This window comes from Saccostrea echinata, unplaced genomic scaffold (genome assembly GCF_033153115.1).
Source record: "Saccostrea echinata isolate AGI-Se365-2 ecotype Australia unplaced genomic scaffold, CSIRO_AGI_Sech_v1 ptg000009l, whole genome shotgun sequence".
Lineage (NCBI taxonomy): Eukaryota > Metazoa > Mollusca > Bivalvia > Ostreida > Ostreidae > Saccostrea > Saccostrea echinata.
In genome coordinates, this window is record NW_026889758.1 from 45,400,665 (window position 1) to 45,420,251 (window position 19,587).

The 19,587-nt window shown below is 33.1% G+C and overlaps 1 protein-coding gene across 3 annotated transcripts in view; it reads right to left on the bottom strand.

The window, feature by feature from the left end:
- Positions 1 to 6,376: 6,376 nt before the first annotated feature.
- LOC133182853 (bone morphogenetic protein 2-like) overlaps positions 6,377 to 19,587 on the bottom strand; it is a 30,571-nt gene continuing 17,360 nt past the window's right edge. Inside the window, exons 1-3 of one of the 3 annotated variants that reach the window (XM_061317700.1) lie at positions 12,195 to 12,247; positions 8,114 to 8,452; positions 6,377 to 7,593 (exon numbers count right to left, since the gene is read on the bottom strand). In XM_061317700.1, the coding sequence (XP_061173684.1) occupies positions 6,656 to 7,593; positions 8,114 to 8,441 (1,266 nt within the window). In that variant the 5' untranslated portion in view covers positions 8,442 to 8,452; positions 12,195 to 12,247 and the 3' untranslated portion in view covers positions 6,377 to 6,655. Of the gene's footprint in view, positions 7,594 to 8,113; positions 8,453 to 11,190; positions 11,672 to 12,194; positions 12,248 to 19,587 lie in introns of those variants that run through there. The other 2 variants (XM_061317698.1, XM_061317699.1) reach the window with 2 other exon arrangements.

Sequence of the window (19,587 nt, forward strand, 5' to 3'; positions counted from 1 at the left end):
TAGCACTTCTTAGTAGCTGCTTCGTCACTCTGAGTATTCACTTTGGGGTGTAAGAAAAAAGATAAGCGATGGTCCTCGTCTATCAGCACAGCATCACGAACACAATCGGGTGACCATCACAGGATAATCGACCAAAGATTAAGGATACACAGAAACTCATTATCGACTTAAGAGATTATCGGTATTAATCGACCAAAGATTATAAAGTTATTATCAAAAGAGATTATGAACAGATGTCAATCAAAAATGCGGTCGTAAAACGTGTGTAATGTTTGTAAAGAGGGACATAGTTATCTTTTAAACCCCCGGCAATTAAAGCTAAAGTACATGACGTGACTCAGAAGTATGAAGTATTAGCACTTTAAAGTGTTTTGTTTTAGACCTACGACAAATAAAAACAATTTTTTATAACGGTACAAAAGACGCTTCTTGATTGAGTATTATTTCCTTGTTAGACATAATTGAATAATTTTTAGATAAGGAAATCTGAGATGTTTCCAAAATTATTGAATATATAAAGATAAAATTCCAGTGATGGGATTTTCTTTGAAAAGAAGTTCACGCTGAATTCGATATAAATTACATGGGTATATCAGGCTTGCAACACCAAACAGCCTACCCTTGCTTGCATTCTGATTTCCTGCAACATGCACCTCTAAAAAGCGTATTTACGCAGTTCCAGTTAATTAATTTTTTATGATATGGTGCAAATTGAAGATTTGAGGTAAATCAAAGTTTTACATGTGGCATGCCTAGCAAGAATTCTGAGGTCGTTCTCAGCTAGCAATGATTAATAAACGTTCTTTGGTCGTGAGGTGTACTACATCTAAGTACTGATTCTAACGCAGTGAACCAATCGTTCTGTGTGACACAATTATGTAACCCGACATACCGACAACACATACGCCGAAACACAACTTGTACAAGAACATCCCAACGAAAATTTAACTATTATAAATTTTTGAAATCTCTCTTCCATATTATTTTTGATATAAAAGTAAATGCTGAGTGCTGAGGTATCTTTTTTCAAATTATTGTTGATAATCGTTTAGAGACACTTTTCAGTCATTTCAAGCAGATAGAACTGTGGTCTAAATCACTGCTTCAGTACGACTACCATTATTTTTTTCTGAATTCGAAACACTAAGTCTGTGCCCCTGCTCATTTTCAGCATTAATTTTTATTCCAATGTTAAAGTGTCTTACCCATTCCATATCATTCTAATGTTAAAGTGTCTTACCCATTCCATATCAATCCCATGTTATAGTGTCATGAACCATTCCATGTCATTTCATTTTTAAAGTATCATGAAGCATTTCATATCATTCCAATGTTAAAGCATCATGAAGCATTTCATATCATTCCAATGTTAAAGTGTCATGAAACATTCCATATTGTTCCCATGTTAAAGTGTCATGACCCATTCCATATCATTCCCATGTTAAAGTGTCACGACCCATTCCATATCATTCCAATGTTAAAGTGTCATGACCCATTCCATATCATTCCAATGTTAAAGTTTCATGACCCATTCCATACCATTCTCATGTTAAAATGTCATGACCCATTCCATTACATTCCCATATTAAAGTTTCATGACCCATTTCATATCATTTCAATGTTAATCATGACCCATTCCATATCATTTCAATGTTAAGGTGTCATGAAGCATTCCATATCATTTCATTTTTAAAGTGTCATGAAGCATTTCATTTCATTCCCATGTTAAAGTGTTATGACCGATTCCATATCATTCCCATGTTAAAGTGTCATGACCAATTCTATATCATTTCAACGTTAAAGTGTCATGACCCATTCCATATCATTCCAATGTTAAAGTGTCATGACCCATCCCATATCATTCTCATGTTAAAGTGTCATGACCCATTCCATATCATTCCCATATTAAAGTTTCATGACCCATTCCATATCATTCAATGTTAAAGTGTCATGAAGCATTCCATATCATTTCATTTTTAAAGTGCCATGAAGTATTTCATTTCATTCCAATGTTAAAGTGTCATGAAACATTCCATATCATTCTAATGTTAAAGTGTCATGATCCATTCCATATCATTCCCATGTTAAAGTTTCATGACCCATTCCATATCATTTCAATGTTAATCATGACCCATTCCATATCATTCTCATGTTAAAGTGTCGTGACCCATTCCATATCATTCTAATGTTAAAGTGTCATGAAGCATTCCATATCATTCCAATGTTAAAGTGTCATGATCCATTCCATATCATATGTTCCTCTTCTCTTTGATGAAATAACTATTAACATTTAACCCATTGTCCTGATGTATCAAAACGGATTATCAACAAAATAATCTATGCAGACAGTATCCCGAATCTATCTTACACTCAACAGTACAAACTTTTCAACGATACTTAAGTTAAAACATATCTAGATTTATTTTAATTTGTAAGACCTGATCAAGACCGTGGAACACCTTTTTGGATCATCAGCAACAATCTACAAAAGCCAGTCTAGGATTCCTAAGTTACGGCCCAGATACTGTTTCACTATTTCATTGCCAGTGACTTTGACTTTTAAGAAATGTGTTTTGTGATGGCAAAAGCATTCAATTTTTAAGAGGCGTTTTTAGCATATAGTAAGTCAGTTTTTATTCCTTACAGTCTTTCAAGAATCAATATTCTTACTGTGTTATGAGTTTGAGAAGTAATTTTATTTTTGCTGTTTTTTTATTTTTATTATTATTTTTTTTATTTATTTATTTATTTATTTTGTGCTTGATGGCAAGTCAACTCACTCCAGTTTTCTTCATCAAGTGTGAAAATCTCCTCTTTTTCTTAACTAACTGTGCACATATTTTACATTTAACCACTCCTATACATCTTCTGTCCATAACCGTTTTTGTACACCTTCTATCCTTAACCGTTTTGTACACCTTCTATATCCATAACTGTTTTGTACACCTGTCCTTAACCATTCCTGTACACCTTCTATCCATAACTGTTTTTTGTACACCTTCTGCCCTTAATCAATTTTGTACACCTTCTATCCTTAACCGTTTTTGTACACCTTCTATCCATACCTTCTATCCTTGACCCTTTCTCTAACTTTCTTGTATACCATTTATCTGGAACAACCCCCGTCTATTTTCTATCCTTATACAATCTTGTACATCTTATATCCTTAATCCGCCTTGTAAATTTTCTATTTTGTTCCGTCATATTTCTACCCGAAGTCAAACTTGTACATCTATCTTTGACCAATCTTTTCCAAACATATACATCTTCTATCCCTGGCTAATCATATTTATATTTATCCTTAACCAATCTTGCGCATCGTCTATCTTCACCAAACTTATTCCTAATCTATAATAATCAATTCTTGTATAACTTAGTACATGTACTTAAATATTCTGTGGCATCTTCTACCCTTTACCAATCCTATACTGATTCGCATGGTATGATTCAGAGTACAGGACTTTTTAAAACAGAAAAACTGTAGTTTTACAAACTGTTAATTCCCTTCATACGAATATCTTATCTTTTCTTCCTTACTTCTGCGTAGAGGTCGGCTACGAAACAAAAAATCAATTTTGTACAATTGTAATGTTCTTTAAATTTTCCCACTCGAACTAAACAACATAAAAACAAAAACAAGTAAAAACTATAAAAATTTTGTTTTCAACATTGATACACATGAACAGACAGCGTCGATGAGAGTTTTTTAAAAGTTTTTTCTTGTAATCCATGGATATAAAATTTTCCCTATGTAGTACAAATGATCAAAATTTTAGATAACAATTTGTCATTTAAGGAAAAAAATGTGCATGTGTCATGTTAGAATTTAACCTGGAAAACCACAGATAAAGTTTTAAAAAAATGTTCATTGTTCACAAATGTTGTCTGTGCGCGATGATTACTTTGTAAGAAGTGTGTAGAAGATTATCTTTGGTATATCTAGTTAGTTTTGTTTGATAAAAAGGCTTTAAGATTTAAATATATTTCAAAAATGATACTTCAATGTGCATGAAGGCTTTTTCGTCATTGAACACTTGTGAAAAGACGGGATAAATATAATAGAAGCAATTTAAGGTTTATTGTCAATTCATAAAGCCCGGTTTTATTTTTGTGGTTATTCGTATACTGGAGTCAAATAGGCATGTCGGGAATAAGAGGGGGCTGGGAATTTCATGAGGAGTTGGTAGCGTTTTCTTTGTGCTTCAGAAAGCTTTTAAATATAAATATGCTTGATATTATCAAAATCATTTATCACTACATAAAGACTTAGCGTCCATTAAACCAACAAGAAAACGTATTTGCAAATTGTTGTTTGCAATTCAACGCTTTTGATGGTACGGATTAAAAGACATAATTTAAAAATTAACTCGTTCCCAGTTGGACTTTGATCTAATCGGAATGCGCATGAATTGAGACCCAAACTCATGTATGAATGAAACTTTGATGTTTTGTGGGATTAAAGCGCATTAGAGATGCTAGTCTCGCATGAACGAGACTTTGATTAACTACTTTTCAGTCAAGTAGCATTTGACCACGGTTTATAAAACATTCAGTGGTTTGCGTGTAGCCCTCCAGTACACTCATACTCATTGTAAACATATTTCTGGGCTTTTCTGTTGTGTATCATGAACTAGGTATTTAATTCGCCATGGAAAGTGTTCAATTATCTTTAATCTACTCCATGGTTCTCAGAAAGGCAAGCACAGCTCTTGAGTCTCCGAACCGCCCTTTTTCCTACTACGTCTTTAAGTTGTCATTTTAATGGCTTTTAAAAAGACTCTCGGGTGTTCTTCTAATCGTTGCAAATGATGGCACTCCATAGCTCATTTCAAAGTTCAGCAGCGCTAACCATTTCTCTGTGGGTATAAATTACCATCTTAAACAATTGTAGTGACATACTTTCAATATTCCAAATTTTTGAAGTGTTCAATAACCACGCCGAGTCGACGATCGGCAGATAACGAGGGACACCTGATTTCAAATTTACCAACAGCCAAACTTTGAACAAAAGTAAGATCAACCCCGTTTCCTCTCTGCTGTAGGTTGAGATTATGATTGACCAGTTGGAACGATTTCTTTTTCATATTTCTTAATAACAACTTTCCACATCGCGTATTCTTTGTGCATAACGAGGTTCCTCCCAGGGGTTCACAGAAAAGACTAACCTTCTGAAAAGCGTCACTCGATTTAGAATAAAACTCTAATTCATAAATCTTAAGAAACACACAAGTATTAATAAATTTACAGCTGGTCATAAAATATTTTATGGCACAGGAATGTGTCTCGTCTCCTTTACGGTGCCCCCATCACAATCGACAGCTAAACAGGCCTCGGGGCAAGCCGCTCAGGTAAAAAAAAAAAATGGCAACACCTGCGCAGGACGAGAACTAAAAAGTCATTTCCACTAAGGCTACCGTCCGACTTCCCCATGTTCTGCTTATGTTATCAAAGGGAAAGTGTCTTCATGAACAAATTTATGGCATGTTAGATCTCCGGAAAAAAAGAGATTTAAAGTCCTAAATCCTTTTACAATACAAATGGCATTTTTGTCAATTCTTACAGATGAATATTAAAACGTGATTTACTTTCCCGGGCTGTTCATCTGAAGGAAATGAATCGACACCGAACCTCTATGGACTCTCTATATTTGCTTGATAGTCATTAGCACTTCATTTACTGACATTTTTATTGCAGTCCGAATTCAAAAACTAATATTGAACGTATTAGGGGGACCATGTTACATTTTTTGTCAAATAAATGCAAACGGTTTGAGACTTCACTACGACAACCTATCCCAATCTTATTGAGATTTATGGTCACTCTAAGTAAACTAAAATGCTCAGTTGCTTTTTTACATGTTCTGACCTGATTTTTCTTAATAGATTTATCAGTTTAGTTACAAAATTTCTAAAATATCGCTTGCACTCTTTAAATATTGAATATATGTAAGGTTTTTCCTCCATATAAATTGTCGGCATGCTTTTTCTAGTGAGGTTGGCATTTAAAGAGTAAATTATTTTTTCCCTCTTAAATAATTATTACTTTTATCATAATTGAACACTGATTTATAATTCAAGGGACTAACAGACTGTTGATCTTTACAATATTAATAAATTGATGCAAGAAAAAGTAAGGAGCTCCACGATGGTCGTCCTTCATTACATGGTCTCATTTTGCATGCCTGGAGAAACAGTTTATAGTCCAACTAAATCAAAAAGTTAAGCACATGAATCAGTTGACAAGAAGGCTAATTATTGCATGTTTGATACCAAATTTTGCTTGAATTTTTAACGCTGACCTTTTTGGTTCAGTTGGTTTTCTTCTTTTGCCCACTGTTTCTGAGCAGTTGTGAAATAAAAAGCAGAAAATAAGAATGTTTGTTTCATCATTTTTGTAATTGAACAATGATTTACAATGATAAGAACTTAAATAATTTGAAATTATAACAGTACATGGTAATTTCATAATCCAATGTAAAATGAAAATAATGCTATGATTGTCAATGAATGGGAAATTGAAGATGAGCAAATATGAGGCTGACTCTCGATCACGCTTTCTTCGAGAGGCGTTAGAACACACACTACACACTTGTTCGTCCATTTTCACAATAAATAATATCACAACAAATAACAATAACAAGAATGGGTCATCATGGCTACCGGCATCCGCAGCCTTCTACAACCATGTCTTGGTAGACTTTTAGCACAACTGTGCCATGTTCGTCTGTATATAATAAAGAAAGCGAACTGAGTTCTGTGGGTACACAACAGGGCTTTGGGGCTGCCCTAGGGTCAATGGAGTTCACCAAGTCTTGGACTATAGCATGGTTTGTCACATTCATGTGGTCATCATACGGCCAGTGACATGAACCATCACAATAATAAGCATTATAGCCGGGTGGCGCGAAAATCCAATCGTTCCAGCCAACGGCTTTAAAGTCTACATTTAACTCTTTCCTGCGACACTGGTCATTATACTTTTTCCTCTTGGTTTTATTTTTTCTATTGTTTTTCTTCTTATTTCGTTTTCTCTTTTTATTTTTTCTATTTTTCCTATTTTTTCTAACTTTCTTTGTTTTATCACTGGCGGCACGTTTAGTCCGTGATCCACGGTTATCGTCCGTAAAGGTCACCAATAGAGGTCTCTCATGCCACACTTCTTCAACACTTTCTACATCACGTCGTAAGCGCACATGTTTTATGGAGTCTGTGGACGGTTTGTTTTTAAATGATAACACACGAACTTTTAATCCATGATTTAAATGAGGAGTCTTTTTCCATTTTAATACTGCTGGGTGAATGTCAAAAGATTCCCATGATGCATTTCTTCCTCCTACGTGACGTACGTCCAGCAGCCTAGTTATGGCTTCAGAATTTCTAGTTTCCGGCTGGAGAACTTCATGAATTTCAATTTTATGTCTGAACTGTTTCCTGTTTCCCACTGGATTTTTCGTGTCATTATTTTGATCTACGAAGAGCCTAAGCTCAGCACCAGTTAACGATTCCTCTACAGGAATGGAGGATACATTGAAGTAAAAATGCGCGCAGTTGTGTTCCGCGCACCCCGCCATACTGATGACGTCAGTAGTCAACTCTGTAAAAAAAAAAATTACATTTTTAAAGTTTTTTATTTGTTTGCTTGATTTTTTAAAAGTATAATGCCAATAAACGTTTATAGGTAAAAGTGACTTGCACCGAGTATAAATAACATTTATATTTAAAATTTTGGGTCTTAATTACGAGTTTCTTCCTCTCTTTTTTAGTTATTTCCTGCTAGAGAGGGTTAATTAGAATATATTTTACTAAACCACATTTTGTGTTTTTTTTGGTATGAACGTCTTTTGTTAATAAATAATTTCATTTTCATAATTTGCACAGATTGATATGCAAATTAGAATAAAAATATTTATTCAATTAACGTTGACATACTTGTATCCCTTTTAAAGTTTTATAAATTGTTCGCTTGTCACATTTTTAATCATAAAACTATCATTAATTTTTATTTTATACTTTTTTTAAAATAAAAGTTCTGAATACTTGGTATGTTTCACATTTAATTGACATATTTAGTATATACATGTTCAAAATTTTATTTATTTTTCTATTTTATTTACCTTTATGAAGAAAACTTCTAACTGTGTTGGCAGAACCCGCACCACGTCTTTTGACATTGACGCTATCTCCAAGAGAGTCCGGGTCCTCGCTGTGTTTTTCATACAAATCCAACAAATACTGAGGAATAAAAGTGTCTTTCTTCGGTTTAGGTCGCTCTCTCAATCCAAAGAGATTTAAGAAAGTTTTCTCAAAAGCCTGTATTATCTCTCTTCTTCGATTTTCGTCGTAATGAGAGGGAAAAGCCGATCCCAGTAAAGAAGAGGACGATGTTCCAGCCAGCCCGGTGCACGCTAGCAACAGTAGAAAACCAAGTCGACAGAAACTCATTGTGAAAATGCCTGTCAAAGAAAAGAAAACCCATTGTTTAAAAAAAAAGTCCTAATGAAACATATTCTGTAGTATTCTGTAATCATCTTACCAAACTTGGTTTAACTTTTATTTTCTAAAATACACATGTATATACATTGATTAAACAATATTTTAAGAACCTGTTCAAAGGCACTTTCAATAAACAAAGCTTTGCGTCACTCTGTCTTTATTTACTTATTTACTTTTTTATCGATGAATGGGGATTCTCATTGTTACTCTTGTCTTGTTTCAATATAGAGATCCTATCAGAATTTGAGTTATGTGATGGATTTGGTTTATATTTATAAAACATTGGTGATTCAGCCCGTGTTGGTGGGTGGACAATGTAGTCACGGTCAATAATCTGGTCAGAATTAGCTGCAGAATTTGTTTTATGACGCGCTGGAGATATCGGATTAACAAAACAAATCACTACAAACGCCTATAAGTATCAAGTTTAACTCAGTAATCAACAGTTTTATCAAGATGGGGAGTGCTTTGTAGAACTTTCGCTTCTATCTAAATTTGGGACGAGTCTGACGTAATTTTTAATTAATTGGTAGCATCCAATACATTCCTGACTAACTTTTTTTTTGCTATTCTATGTTGCTATTTATATTTTTTTTCAAAAAAATTTCCACGGTTTTTTCGAAGGTCGGTAACATCTTAAATAATTTTTAAAGAAGAAAATATTCGTGATATGTCTATGAAGAAAATAAGATAAGAAACAGAGAACAAATGAGAAATGCTTGTTAAGATCCAGGTTTGTTAACGAGGACATGTAGCAAGCTAGGGTGATCAAACAAACCCGTGTGTTGTTTAAATTAGGCGGGGCGTACGAAAGAGTTATAAAGCGCTCTCTCCAAGTAATCTTTGCTGGCGATGTGATAAAAGAAAGATCAACTAATCGTAGTGTATAGCCCTTTGCTTTATCAACCAGAACTCAAAGGAGGTAGGGTACATCCTCATTATTAAGAAAGTATTTCGCTGCTTGCAAGAATCCATCCAGACTTGTATTTCTAATGTACAATTACCCTTAGTAAATTCCAGGGCTGTTCAATGTGTGGAAAGATCATTATGTTAAACACTGGTAAAGAATGCTTATACACACAAAGATATTGTGAATGCTTAGGTACGGAACAGCGAGGAAGCCGGTATCTGAGGGTGGTTTGAAGATAAAGTGACGGAAATTTGAGACCAGTTTGTACTCGGGGTCGATTCTCAGGGGTTACCGCTTCAACACCCGTCACGCGACGTTCAAAGGAGCGCATCAATAGGCTGCTACTCCAGGAATGCTTGCAAATATTTGATTTCAGAGATTTGTTTCTTTATTTTAACAATCTATAAACATTCCTAGGTTTATTGTTAAAACCAAAAGTATACATGGGCTGCTTGCATGTTATTGCGGGCAATAGGAAATTAGGTGATCACAGAAGTCTCGTGGTCTTTTCATTAATGCGAGAGAAAAAAAAAGTTGATGTCACTTAAATTACTTTTTTTATACGTTAGATAGTATCGAAGGGACTTTTGGTCTTTAGGTAGCTTAGTGGATTAAGCACAGCCCTGCCTTTATCTAAACGCTTTCACTGATACAATAGTAACTGCCAGCCAACGGTGCTATGTTAGAATCAGTGCTTCAGTGAAGATAGGGACTTTTCGTTAGATAATACCCATAGACCCACGACCGTTTTTTTTTTATCCACAGAATGACAAGCGTTTTGCTGTAGGCAGTTTTTAATTCATTAATATCATTCTACGTTACACCAACAGTTTACTCCTTGTACATTATAGGGGATGATTTCAGAAGACAGATGGTTGTCACCTTTACAATTTGATTGATATCCTCTGCATTATAGTTCTTTGTGGATGCTTCATTTAATCCCCTCAATCAAGGCCATATTTTAATAATATCAACACTTTGAAATGAACCCCCCTTTTTCTCTGTTCACGTGTAGGGTACAAACTTTTACACCACACTGTACCAGAATCTTGTTACAGTTAGTTTTCTTTTTTCTTGGCAAACTGTCTGCCTTTAAGTACAATTTACTCCCTTACTCGCCTTCTCCAAGTTAAAACTTGTGTGCAATTTTTAATTTAAATAAATTGATCTTATAAAGTCGTGTTTTTCCCGCGATGGATAATGTTTAAATTGTGTTTGAATTGAAAACAGTTATTTAAACCATCTTGTGTCAATAAAACGACTGATCGAGGTCCCAAAAGTCAAACGAAAGATTTTCTTAACCGTATTGTGTTATTGAAAAATCGAATGTTGATTTAACACTGTTTAAAGCTGTTGTAACCCCAACAGGTGTTTTATATTTGAATTTACAGATTGGAATAATTCCTACTGCCATTTTTCAGAAATTGTTTGCTTTTGCTTAATAGAATATTTCATTTTGTACATGATAATTTTCCAGTCAGAAGCTACAGGCCCAAAGCAGAAACCTATTAAGAAGGAACGTAACGAAGTTTAAAAAATCTTTTTATTAATACGCACATACCACAGCACAGGGACGTTTATTTTCACTAATTGTTGATCGCGATCTTTTGTCATGGTAGGAGTCTATCATTGACCCTCAGGACCCCAAACAGATCTAATTTTAATTAGTACATTTGACAAGGTTATAATATGGTAATTGATGTTTATCGGAGTAAACAAGTTGTTTGACAGGACAATATTTGTATGACCGCCCGTACCCCTGGGATATTTTCAAGTCCCGTTACTTACACGAAGATAAAGCTGCGTTCCTGCACGGTCTTCCATTAGTTTGTTAATTCCCCTATTTAATGTCATAGCACATTCTTCTATAAATTCCAGATATATACAGAAAGTAAATAATCCTTGTGTGAGAGAGGTTTGTTTTCCCTTGAAGTTAGCAAATCCTGGGTCTAAATTTGTTCCTCAACGAAAATAGCTCTGATGGTTCAAACATTCTCAACCGGATAAGGTTTAAATCACCGTATTAATAAATCATGTTTATCGTTGGAACAGGTGGTTTATTCTGAGAGGAGAATACGTGTGCATTAATAAGTTCCAAACTTATAAGCGGCCGTCGCCAAACTGCACACCGCTTTCTTTAAATTTTCACGTGAAATAACAACACTTTAAATTCTATGTCTTGAAAAGTTCATTATTTGTTCCGGTCAATGAGATAATCGTTTACTTAATGAAAAACTCGTTGCACGTTATAATCCCTTAATGTCAATTTCTATATTATGTCTAAGAATGTAGTGTGTGTTCTCATATATATATAAAGCATGAATACTAATGAGAAGGCGGAGCTGCGCACGCGTTTAAACGTCTGTCAATTATCGAGTATCGTACACATTTTATTTATTGCCCATTTCTATTACAACCGCAAATATTGCCCATTGTAATACTTTACATTCAGAAAAGTCAATTACTTAATACCCAAAGTACACCGTAACTTTCCATATGATACATAGAAATTAACAACAATGAAACCATTTGAACAATGTGAAGTTTTTTTTTTAATCTAAATAGTACAAATTTATATTATTTTTTCTTCAGGGTCTTTTTCATTCTGCTTTTTAAAAACTTTCAAATTTCGATTGACCAATATCGGTTAAAAATATTTGAATAGATAGTAATAAATCTTCGAATTAAAATTGAATTAAATATAAAACAGAGTAAATGTCAAGAAGCATAAAATTAAATGACCACTGTGAAATAATTGGAATTTTTTCATACTGTTAATTAAAATAACATACCTTGCGATAATTTGAGGACATCATTTAAAATGATATGTCAGTCAACGTAAGCATTTGTCGAAGCTTAACATCTGGAGACGAAGTATGCTTACTTAATCGGCACGCGCAAATAAATTTCTTTAATTAATAGTACCATTTAAAATGATGTGATCAATTGCTTTATATAAACAAATTAATTTAGCGAGTTATCCAATCAGAGCTCTTGCCGTGAAAGCTTTTTTTCACGGTCGCCCTTCTGTTTGTGTAGCAAGCGCGTGTCGTAAAAGGGGTGTATAGTGGTAATTTAAGATCGGCATTTAAGAAGAATTAATTACCATTGATTACAACTGTTAAAAATAAAAAGTACTACTATGAACAATTATGGCTTTTAAAAACTCAACAATCTGTTGAAAAAAATATATTAAAAAAAAAAAAATCTTCATATCACTGCTAAAATTTTTTTGAGTATCTGAATAGAATTTAACAAATAACTTTAAAAGTGAAGATTTTTAAATAGAGCACTTTTATGAAAATCGAAATATTTGAAAATCTTGCAAATAAATGTTTAAAATTCCTACTCATGCTATTTTCATATATTTTACGTACGCTCCTATAAAAACTGTGTCAAAGACAAAGAATACTCCAAGGCAGAAATTTTACAAATAACTAACTAACAAGGTACACACTTGAAAGCAAATCCCCTGTGTGCAATAAAATTTAATTGTTCGTTTTTAACGTTCTAAAATAAGCACAAACATTGCGGCCGGGATTTTTGAGCTTCGGATTTTTTCCCCCACAACTGAGCCATTGACGTTCATTCAGAATGGGGAAGCATTCTTACACCGCTGGAAATTTTTACGAGTTTAATAAATCTATGCAGTAATTTTTTTTCCTGGTCTCTCTGAGTCTCAATTTTCTTTCGAAAAAAGCGCATTTAAACAAAAATCCTCTTCAAGTAAATTAAAAAAATTTACCATTCCGATTCCCATTCGTGATAATCCAGAATATTAAAGCTAAGGGATATCCAGCGACAAAATTGTCAATATAGATGTTTTGCGAAATCCAGTAAGTATACCGAGTGTTCCAGGTGTCTTGAACACATCTGAATTTTACAGAGCGACATAACACGCGGTCACGTTTGATTACACAAAGAGAAATAGAGATAAAATCGAAACAGATGTTTCCCAGAGGTAAAAATCCACAGTGTACATTTTCAATTAAATTCTATTACTTGTCTGGCTTACAGTCATCAAAATATTCCGTTTTATTGTCGGGAAACATACTTACATGTATGTTGAACTTCTAATATACAAACGTTTTTCCCCCTCATCTTAAGAGGTGAGGAATTAAAAGGTATCATGCAAACGTTTTGAATGAATCTTATGTGTTGATATTTACTTTATAATCTTTTTTTCTCCCTAATATAACAAAATTATAACATTTTATTCGAGTTACATGATCAGTATTTATAGTTTTTTTTTTTCTAATTTTACTCTAGATTCTTTGAAAGAAAATCTTGTCAGTTTCTTGGAAATCCAGCCAAAAAACAAACAAACAAAAGCAAAAAAATTAAAAATTTTAAGACACGAAAAAATCAAAGGGCAGTGTCTTTCACAAAGCAGGACATTCATGTTACTGCGATAGGCAACACCCTCTTTATTAATTTAGCAATTCAGAATTTAATTACCATGTACAAGTTTTAATTAACAAATTCAGAATTAGTAAAGGACAATGCAAAGTATGATCTAAATGTAGATTTTTATGCCAAACACTCGTAGACAAACTTCCATCTTATACCTTGACATTTCACGTTGGAGTCTATAACTTCATATCGAATAAAGATTCAATTAATCAATTAACTGTCTATCAAAAACAATTTTACTTATATTTAACCCTGACCTTATCATACTCTTTAATATCTTCTATAATATACAAATGATAATGTAGATTATGTAAAATTTCTGAAAATAAATATGTCAAAATAACTAAGTTTTTTGGCTTTTTTTCTCCTTGAACAGCGAAATTAACATAAAAAGACAGTTGATATGAAGTTATACGTCTGCATCAACCCGGAAATGGAAACCAGTGTAGTGAATGAAACAGGTCAAAATAATCATCATGCACGACATTATACATTTTATTGTTATCTTCATTCATCTTTTTTTCTATAAGGTGTTGTTGTGCTACATACAATACATTAATCAAAGTTTGTCATGCAATCTGCATCACTTGAACTGTTGGATTGAACATGAATTTTGGAGCTTGTAAAAATAAATAAATATTTAGGAAATTTCGGAAGTTAAATGCTCCAAAATGAAATTAAGTTTTTGTAGAACTAATTAGAAAAATAAAGGTTGCATAAAGAAATTTTGCATTGCTAAAAGCAGCCTTTATACTGCACATGTACTATTGAACATTTTTTGACAAGAGGGCGGATGCAATTATTAGTTAAAGGAAAATATCTTGATTTCAGAGATGAGGAATTTTTTTTATTGATTTAAATTGATACAATGAGGTGGAGTGTCTTTCTTAGCGTGAAAAATATTTACTCGTCGGTGATTACTGGGGAAAATAAATCGCTTTGATGATTTTATGATCTCAAACAAATTATCTATGTTCGCTAACATTTCATCATGGTAGATAGTAATATGAAATCCTAAAATGTATTTGAAAAAATGTCAATTCGGCTTGTAATAAGCAAATCGGACATGGTATAAAAATCAAAGTAAAGAAATAGCTGTACTATGACAAATAATGTCAAAATATTTGAGGAAGATTTCTTTTCCTCTTTAAGTTTTAACATTTTCATTATTATTGTTGATTTTTTAAAATTTCTTTTGACTTTTTCTAGAAAAGTCGTATAAACCTGTTTTCGTATCTCAAGCTGACGGCCCCTCCTCCCTTCAAGAGGATTTTTGTTACCAGTTGCATATACATCCTTTTGGTTGCACTCCCCTTAAGTTAAGGCCTTGAAAGACGGAGTGCAGAATGAATACAGTGACAGGGAATCAAATTCACACCTGTGAAATATGAAAGCCCATGCAGCAACCATTCAGAAATTATGGTCAAGGTTAAAGTCTTTCAAAAGTAGGTCAGACTCCAAGGTCAAGGTCATGAGGTCAAAAATATTGGTATTTGTGAAAAGGTCTTGTCACAAGGAATACACCTTTGAAATACGAAAGCCCTAGCACCAAGCGTTCAAAAGTTATTGCAAAGGTTAAAGTTTTTCAAAAGTAGATAAAACTACAAGGTCAAGCAGGCAAAAGAAGTTGATGTGACCGTCTTAGAAAAATTCAAGATGACGCCAATGTGTATCTTGTGATTTATTTGACAGGGAACTATATTTTTGTGATAAGTAAAAAAAGAAAGAAAAAAAAGAAAGAAAGAAAAACACACACACACACATAACTGTTAATGCCAGTGGATTTCATCTTTTTGTAAGTCTCAAGAAATTCACCTAATTTTTATTTTGACGAATAGTTCTTATTTTTTCCGGATCTTAACTTTATATGTGTGTACAAATTAGCTCTCAGAGAGGAGAGAATAGAAGTAAAGCTTGATATATCACTTTACATCGTTAACAGTTACACATAATTTTATTATAGGAGCACAGGAAACTTGGATCCAGTGAAGTTTTTTAACCATTCTCAACTATACGGCGCTAAAACACATCAACTACGTCTATTTCACGATAGATCGGAACCTCGGTACGCTGTGTGCTCCAAATATATTCTTTTTTTTTCATTCGTAAATTTTGTCGCATAGTAGCTTAGCTTTTTGGAGAAGATCTGAAATTAAGACTACAATTTTTTTTTGCAAAATATAGTGTACTGTCGTTTTGGTCGGAGAAGGTGACACATGGACCCATTTACGAGTAATAGACATTTACGTATTTTGTAGCAAGGCTTTAACAAATGTATATTTTTCAGAAAAACAATGCTTCCTACCCCACAATGTCCAGTATAAATAGTTAAAGTTGGTTGAATAATGAAGGAATATGAGCATGTAGACCTCCAATATGGCGGCCAACGGGAAATAACTCTTGATAATTTGGGCCTACTGAAAACTATCTATTGAAATTTGCTTTGTAGAATTGTCTCTGCCTCTTAGACTTCGGTATACGTAAGGACTAAAGAGTTATGAACCAAAAATTGATCTCAACCCGCATCTATACAATCAAGATGAGCTTTCCGCACTATTTAGGCATCGCTTCTCCTTGTAAAGATATCTGTATCAACAATATTTTCCTCCACGTTTACTTTCCTTTAAATTAAATTCTATTTAAATAAAAAAAAAGTTTTAAAATACTTTTTTTCCTTTTAAAATTAATAAATACTTCACCCGATGTACTTCTTTTTATCCAATCTTACGTAACGATGGTAGATCAAATAAAAGTGTATCTTTTCGATTGCCCCAGTTTCCGGTCTAGCAATGTTATCAAAAGCATTAGTTGCAGAATACGTTCGGAGAATAAGTTTAATAAGGTTAGAATTATTTAAGTATGCCGAGAAATTATTCTCAGACCTAGATCAGCTTTAAATACACCGTAGTAGCAATTTCTGTTTATTTATGCAAGTGCACATGTACTCTTATCAACTGTCCCTGATTATCGAGACTAAGGAGCTACAGGTCTGTAGCTGTTTAAAGTTCACATTAGGTAAATCCAGGAGTTCGATCCTAGCAGAACTTTTATATTTCGATCCTAGCAGAACCTTCTTATTTTTTCTTCCATTTTATCTTAGTGTTATTTATGCTATATTATGAATGATTCAAAGACTTTGATAACAATCGTTTATCATATTAACATAACATTATATCATAAGATTTGGTTTTTTTTTTCTACTTAATGAAAAATTTAATATGAAAGTTGTTCAACTGTAGACAAAAGACAAACCAAAATAAGCGAGTTTACCCCAATCTTCCGTCTCTCAAAATTGAAATACATATAATTTAAATGTTTTCTATCAGCATAATCATATAACGTAAGCTTGAAATAAAATTACTATCCTTTTCTTAAGAAGATACACTATCTGGAAAATAATTTGACATCTTTAGAGTCGCCATGAACTTGAACCAATGACCTTGAAATAACATCAGTGTTTCCATTACGCATGGAAGAAAACGTGCATAACAAATGAAACATTGTCCATATCCTTATCATTTCTAAATATATTGTGGGATGTGTAACCCTAATCACTTCATGTCCATTTACTTTACTTAAAAGTATTATTATAAATAATCTGTACAATTTCTGTGACTCAGAAAGTTTTCTGAAATATCCAGATTATTAGATTAGAGACTGAATGGCCATAACGATTGAAGAGTCCAATATAATTTGATTTGTGGTATAGAAAAGTCAGTGTCCATGCAAAAGGAAAGCGACCATCATATAGAAAATCTTGTAATTAAAGGATGACTGCACTTAAGGACATACGAAATTTGCGACAAAATAAACTTTCAAAACATGAATTTTTCTTTTCATTGCAAGAATGGTCAACATCCAATCTACAACTTTATGTAATTACGTTTAATAAAAGTGTGTATTTACGAAGTTCGAATCTGTTTTCAAAGGCAGGGGTCATCACAATTTCTTGAATCTCCGTTCGATAATGAGGACGCCCACTTTTTTACTGACTTTATACATAGTCAGCGCATGTTTGTCTATTGTTCTACGCTTAACAGTAGTTGCATATTTGCATAAATAATAATGTGTCAAAAGGAGATTAATAGACAAACATGCGCTCATGGTTAAAAAGAGAAAAAAACTGCTTCTTCTTACATTCGCTCTCTGTGTTGTAACCAAGGATTGTGACTTGTTGAATATTATAATTCACCACGTGATTTCTTACCTCAGGTAACTTTGTGAATACTAAATTCCGTCACGTGACTTGTAAGGTAGCATGTTTGTGCTAACTAGGACATTGTGTTCGAACACATTAAGTCATCTGGCATTGGTATATAATCTGCTTTAATTCGTTGACATGCTCATATTGTTAATTTTGTTTTGAAGCTTTTGTCAGAAGTGTATTTGTGCCATACAGAATGGAGAGGGAGATTGGAAAGAGTGATCACGTTCTTTTTTCCAAACATGTCATTGTTATTTATCAAGTCTAATTTTAGAGCCATTCTTACAATGTTAGCTCCACCTCTCATGCATATCTAATGTTCAATCAAGGGCAGGTAAGTGTAAAGTCACTATATTTGGAAAGCAGTAAGGATAAAAACATTGAATCATTTTATTGTATCACAGTCTACAATCATTTTAAGATTTAAATTTGGTTCCAAATTGACAGGATTCTTTCATAAACATACAAAAGTGAAATAAAGTTTAGATATAAAAGCAACAGAAGCAACCGAAAAAGACCCAAAAATAGGCGTTAAGTGCAGTCATCCTTTAGTATATTGAAAACAAACATCCTCTTACTCATGCGATGGATTTTAACACGTAATTAAATTGTAATTTATCTGTTTGTGATGGAAACGGGATTGCAAAGGCGTACAAGTAGCACTGAAGATATTTCTAATATTGGTTATTCCACAATAAAAAAAAAATTAGGTGGTAGATCATAAATATTCCTCGTTTTCTTAGTCTCAATTTTGAAAGAATCTTATTCTCACAAACAGCAGCCACTGCTACACAACAAGGTCATCATTAACTTTTGAAGGTCACAAAAATCATACGGTAATATGCAATGCACCATCAGATGTTCTTAGACAAAAATCAGCATACATTACCAGGGTTTTGAAGGGTATCAAATGATGAAAATCCTTGTGTTTTTCACAGAAAAATATACAAAAATTGACAAAACATATAGTTTTAGCTGATATTTTTTCAAAACTTTAAAAGACATGTACAGCATCATAAGAGTCGCAAACAGGTCTTTCACTTATGGAACTCTTCAATTACAGGAAATAGGAAAATAAACTTCAAAACTACGTTGCGTATCTATTTATCTTGAAAAATTAGGAATTATTATGGGTTACAAAATTTTCCAAATATTCTTTTTGGTATCGTTGAAAGAAGATGGGCGAACAAGGCGAGCGAAAAGCCTATAGTGCGAGAGACAAACATGAAGGTGAAAAAAAATAAATGTCAATTATAACAAAATTTTCTTTGATATTTCATCTAAAATTAAAGTATACTTTATGTAAAATCTCCACAACTTGCAAAAATCTCACAAAGATTGAAATTACTTGCCTATGAAATAGCATACAGTACACACACTAAAGAGAGCAAAAAAAAGAGATCATTTTCTCATACTATAGCACAATTTTTCCATATGAGTGGGTTTTCGCTCCATTTTTTGAAAGTTTATCCTCAAAGTTTGCGTAAAAAATACATTTTTTGCTAAAGAAAAACATGGAGCAAAGACCCAGTATATATCTTAAAAATACACTTTTATGACACAACATT